Source organism: Brugia malayi (assembly GCF_000002995.4).
Source record: "Brugia malayi strain FR3 genome assembly, contig: Bm_066, whole genome shotgun sequence".
NCBI lineage: Eukaryota > Metazoa > Nematoda > Chromadorea > Rhabditida > Onchocercidae > Brugia > Brugia malayi.
In genome coordinates this window covers 28124-32493 of record NW_025062336.1, presented here as the reverse complement: position 1 = coordinate 32493, position 4370 = coordinate 28124, and the positions used below count along the sequence as shown (strand labels likewise).

General features: G+C 31.7%; 1 protein-coding gene and 1 pseudogene across 2 annotated transcripts; one reads left to right on the top strand and one right to left on the bottom strand.

Moving 5' to 3' along the window:
• Nucleotides 1-786: 786 nt before the first annotated feature.
• Nucleotides 787-1492, top strand: Bm17203 (Uncharacterized protein; the record flags this gene model as incomplete). The annotated part of the gene is made up of 2 exons (XM_043082997.1): nucleotides 787-817; nucleotides 1254-1492. 2 exons carry the CDS (start codon nucleotides 787-789, stop codon nucleotides 1490-1492), a joined length of 270 nt encoding a protein of 89 aa, XP_042938931.1.
• Nucleotides 1493-3657: 2165 nt separating this feature from the next.
• On the bottom strand, nucleotides 3658-3789 carry Bm18458 (annotated as a pseudogene). The gene has a single exon. A coding segment is annotated over exon 1 (132 nt).
• Between the last annotated feature and the right edge of the window lie 581 nt (nucleotides 3790-4370).

Sequence of the window (4370 nt, the reverse complement as noted above, 5' to 3'; positions counted from 1 at the left end):
GTATCAGTGGAAAAGCTCACGAATACAGCGACCAAGTAAGTAAGGCAATTACTTCTCAATTGCTTGATATAATAAGCATTAAGAATTGCGACAACTGCTTGCTCCTTACAGTATTGCGATTCTTAATGTTCACAGCTGAGGATAGAAATGACGAGCGGAGGGAAGAAATCGTAAGTTCTCTTAGGCAGTGAGCTTTCTGCTGTGGTAGTAAGTTCTATTTCTCTTGTTGGTTGACTACCATCCGCTTCCCGAAAGAAACAAAGAAAAAGAAAAAATTTTTTAAAAGAAAAAAGGTCTTTGTAGATCAATTTTGATAAAATTCTTTATTTTCAAAGCAAATTTTAGCAATTCTGTCCTTGACTCCTACAAATCGTTCACATGAGATTTATAACATAACTGAAAACATCAGACATGAAAAAAGAAACAAAAGCAGCTTTTTCAAAGTTAATCATTCAGACAAGCAAGAGATGTCTTGTCGAGCCAAAACAACAAAAAGTGAGGAGAAGCCTAAAATAAGCTCCAACAAGGCTGGATTCAGTATTTTTCATCGATTTAGCACATCATATCTATCTTTCGATAGATCCATGTCTTGAGTCCTAAAAATTTTGAAGTGAACTTTGTCTAAATTACAGGAAGCAAAGAGCAAACATATCCAACAGCGTAAAGCGTTAGGTCACAAAAGTAATATATGTGATGAAACGATCCGGAAAATTTGCACAAAGCTTGGAACATCCGAGAATAAAAGAAAGAAACGAAATTTAAAATCTACGATGCTCTGAATGATGGATGTATTCGTGGAAATTTTTTCGTCGAACAGGTATCGGGAAATTGGCACTTACGAGATTAATTTTTGAATCGAAATAAAAAAATAAATTGAAAATCTCATTCTGATTACAAATCCTTCAGAACGCTTCATTCTTTTCGCCGCTATCAATGTGATTAACATGTTTTTTTCTTTCAATAAGTATTTTTTTCAAATAAGAGCAATCAAATAAGTATTACCTGCTCAGAACTTTTATCTAATTAATTCCTTCAATTAATTTTCATAACGCGACAGAAACGACAGAAAGATAAAGCTGTGGGAAATCTAAGCTGTGAAATATTTATTTCTTTGGGAATTATTTTCTTGCCAAATCATCTTCTTGACCTGCCAACTCGGTAACTGACCACTCATCCCACAATTCATAATGCTTAATAATGCGTACTATATGATGTTAAATTTAAACTAAAATCCGTAAATATGCAAATTTCAGCATCGGTTCGTCTTGGCATGGGCGACTTCATTTTCTATAGTTTGCTGGTAGATAAAGCCTCCGCGACACGTAGTACAATGTGCGTTGCTGACTCAATGGCTGGCTGGCTGGCTGGCATACTCACCCTGGCAGTACTGTCTAGCTACGATGAACCCACTACAGCACTGTCTGTTCCGATCGATTACCATCGCTGTACTGCTACATTCCGGCATTTATCTGTTCGTCGAACCATTCCATAATCGCATAGTGATGAGCACAAAATTATTTACCTCTAGACAAAACAGAACTATCTCCACCATATGACTTCTCCAGTTGCAGGCAAGTTCATCAGTTCATAAATTTGATACATGCCAAAGATCATAAGGGATCATCTTAGTGACAGCATATTTTGCATTAAAAAACAATACAATGGAATCAACGCTACATTATGAAAGAAATAACGAATAAATAAAAGAAAGTGAGAATGCAATCAACAATGCCAAATTTAAGAATAAACTTTAAAATCGAAGATGAAACGAAGGAGTCAAAAAGTAAACAATATAAACTAATTAAAAATGCAATACATTCTAGGTATAAATAAATGAAGCGACGAATACTATTATTATTATTACAAAAAATCTAACACTTTAAAAGTCAAAGAGTGAAGCAGTTGAATTAAATCCTTGCTGAACACCACCGGTGCTGAATTCATCAAAGTTGAAGTAATACAGCCAAGCATTATGCCGAAACAATTAAGTTGCAATTCAAAGCAGCATAACAGTTGAAAAAATCCACTATTCCTAGGAAGTTCAATCTGTATTAATATTAGATTTAAGACTGAATGTTTCGTAAAATGTGAACCGAGGGAAGTTAGGCAATGAATCATTAAATTTCATCTTATAAATGTTTCGTATAATACCAATTGATTCAGATAATGAAACTTAACTATTACATACTTCTCTCAAAACTTTACTTCGCCGAAATAACTATTTATTACAAGTACCGATTATCCTCCAACTTAAAATTACTATTTTACATGTTTTTTGAAAAAAGCTTTGAGAAAAAAAATCCGAAAAGATTATGCTTCAAAGTGCTAAGGAAAACGAAGAGCAAATAATTTAACCTATTGTGAAAAGTTTTCTAGAAAATTCCAAGAGAAGGAATATCGATTGCCAAAAACCAATCGATTGGTAACCAAAACTGCATGAGATCCAAGCAAAAAAAAAGAAATAAAATAAATAAATAAAAACAAAAAGACACAAAAAAGAAACAAAAGAATGATTGATGATGATTTCGATAAGAATGAGACGTTGGTCATGGTCGTTTAATAGAAATACATGTAGAAATAACATCAACATAGTTCACAGTAATATTTTTGTTTCCGAAATTGTACTTTCCTTTGTGTTATTCAAGTAAATGAGATTAAAGGTTGTCTTTATTTTAGTTCGAAGAAGTTTCGGTAGAATTTATACTTTCTAACTTAACTGCTCACGTCCGCTTACGCCGTCAATTCTGCTTTCCGATCAGTCTAATCATAGAGAGGATTACAGTTTTCATAACATTTAAAAGAAGGAAATTCGCAAATGGTACGTGAACCGTGAACCATGAAACGCTATGGACGTAGCTAACAAATCATATTTGAAATTTTGAACAAAATTAGATATGAAGGGACGGGGAAATGGAACGAAGTGGGAAATAAAAGTGCTAATAAAATGAGTTAGGTGATTCATCGAGGTAAAAATAATAAAGATTAACTGAAATTCATTTGATAGATTGAGATAGACAATTGAAATTCAGATAGAAATAGTGGAAACTGTTCCTTTGTTTCTTTGATATTTCACGTATATTTGATTTGACTGTGAAACGTTTTATCGTTTCTTTCTGTTTCTATAAACAATTATTTCTCTGTTATTAATCTTTATTTTCTTTTCGTTGTAATCATCTCCGAAATTTAGGAATTTTAATTTGAGTAACTGATGCACTATCCTAATCTTTACTATAGTTATAGGAAGTTGCCAATGTTAATTTTACTGTAATCTTTCAGCGATTCATCACCGTAATTGCTATTCCTGCAATAGCTGCAACTGTTTTCAAAGTCCAATAGTCAGGGTTAGAGGCATGACTAATGCTAGCAACAGAACTAAATCTGCTAACAATTTCGTCTTATCAGTGCCACTTACTCTGTCTGCAAGTACTGCACATGAGAGTGAAAAATCTATATCTAGTAAAAATACCGTAATGACAGCTTAGTCTTAAACATTTTTTACTTCTGATAAAATAAAAAACCAACCATACTTTTGGATCCTCCCCGACTTCTTTTAATATAACAGTATGACACTCTCTGCACGTCCGTAATGTGTTGACTATATCATCTAAACCTTTTAAGTCTATTCTCGCCACCACAGCATTAATCCCTTGTTTGACCAAGGGAAAATCTAGTACTTGGATCTGTGTGCTTGATTAGTATGTACTCGCGTTCAGTCAACATGAAAACGTTCCTGTAGACACTAGTAGCTTTTAGATTTGACAAAAAAATCAGTGTTGATGTTTGCTGTACATTTATATTGTTTGCTGTAATCTACAAAATAAATTCCAGCAATATCAAAAACTAATTTTAATTAAATGTTAAATTATTGAAAAAAATCAATTCATTAAAAAAATGGATATTTTGCACTTAATTGAATAATTTATAAGCGTTCCATAGTACTGGTCATTTAGGGTGTGGTCATTTGACCAGCATTAATAATAAAATAAACTTTAATAATTAAGTTTTAATTGATATTTGATAGGCAAAATTAATTAAGTTTTTAATTTGTGACGGTTTTAATTCCTTCTTACAAATCAAATCAATTTTTATTTCAAATTTAGATATCAAATTTTATGAAAAGTCAATAATTTATTAGAATTTTGCATATTAATCTACAAAATAAATTGTAGTAAATATCAAAAGCTAGTTTTAAATAAATGTTAAAATTTTGAAAAATATCAATTAATTAAAAAAAAAATAATGGATATTTTGAACTTAATTGATTAATTTGTGTGCATTGCATAGGTATTGGTCGCATACATTGTGGTCATTTGACCAGCAAAAATAAAAAAATCAAGTTTAGAAATTAAGTTCTGAATGATATTTTAGAA